The sequence below is a fragment of the Corvus brachyrhynchos genome, unplaced genomic scaffold, assembly GCF_000691975.1.
Source record: "Corvus brachyrhynchos isolate BGI_N302 unplaced genomic scaffold, ASM69197v1 scaffold221, whole genome shotgun sequence".
Taxonomy (NCBI): domain Eukaryota; kingdom Metazoa; phylum Chordata; class Aves; order Passeriformes; family Corvidae; genus Corvus; species Corvus brachyrhynchos.
In genome coordinates this window covers 2,784,524-2,785,617 of record NW_008236622.1, presented here as the reverse complement: position 1 = coordinate 2,785,617, position 1,094 = coordinate 2,784,524, and the positions used below count along the sequence as shown (strand labels likewise).

General features: G+C 64.8%; 1 protein-coding gene across 1 annotated transcript; it reads left to right on the top strand.

Moving 5' to 3' along the window:
• Window positions 1-1,094, top strand: CHST2 (carbohydrate sulfotransferase 2; the record flags this gene model as incomplete). The annotated part of the gene is made up of 1 exon (XM_017726397.1): window positions 1-1,094. A coding segment is annotated over one exon (1,086 nt), but the record flags the coding sequence as incomplete, so codon positions are not given.

Sequence of the window (1,094 nt, the reverse complement as noted above, 5' to 3'; positions counted from 1 at the left end):
GTCTATGTCTTCACCACCTGGCGCTCGGGCTCGTCCTTCTTCGGGGAGCTCTTCAACCAGAACCCCGAGGTCTTTTTCCTCTACGAGCCGGTGTGGCACGTCTGGCAGAAGCTGTACCCCGGTGACGCCGTCTCGCTGCAAGGGGCGGCCCGCGACATGCTGAGCTCCCTGTACCGATGCGACCTCTCCGTCTTCCAGCTCTACAGCACGGCGGGCGCCGGCAAGAACCTCACCACGCTCGGCATCTTCGGGGCGGCCACCAACAAGGTCATCTGCTCCTCACCTCTCTGCCCGGCCTATCGCAAGGAGGTCGTGGGCATGGTGGACGACCGGGTGTGCAAAAAGTGTCCCCCGCAGCGCCTCAGCCGCTTCCAGGAGGAATGCCACAAGTACCACACGCTGGTCATCAAGGGCGTACGTGTCTTTGATCTGGCTGTCCTCGCCCCGCTCATGCGGGACCCGACCCTGGACCTCAAAGTCATCCATCTGGTGCGGGACCCCCGGGCCGTCGCCAGCTCCCGCATCAAGTCCCGGCACGGCCTCATCCGGGAGAGCCTGCAGGTGGTGAGGAGCCGGGACCCCCACATCCACCGCATGCCCTTCCTTGATGCTGGCCACAAGCTGGGCGGGAAGAAGGAGGGGGGGGGCGGCTCGGACTACCATGCCCTAGGTGCCATGGAGGTCATCTGCAGCAGCATGGCCAAGACCCTGCAGACTGCTCTGCACCCCCCTGACTGGCTCCAGGGCAACTACATGGCCGTGCGCTACGAGGACCTGGTGGTCGAGCCAATCAAGACCCTGCGGCAGGTGTATGGCTTTGTGAACCTGGCAGTCAGCCCGGAGATGGAGAAGTTCGCCCTCAACATGACCAGTGGCCCCGGCTACTCCTCCAAGCCGTTCGTGGTGTCGGCCAGGAACGCCACCCAGGCGCTGAGTGCCTGGAGGACTGCGCTCAGCTACCAGCAGATCAAGCAGGTCGAGGAGTACTGCCACCAGCCCATGGCCCTGCTGGGCTACGAGCGGGTCGGCAGCCCCGAGGAGGTGAAGGACCTCAGCAGAACGTTGCTCAGGAAGCCGCGGCTGTGACGGGGCAG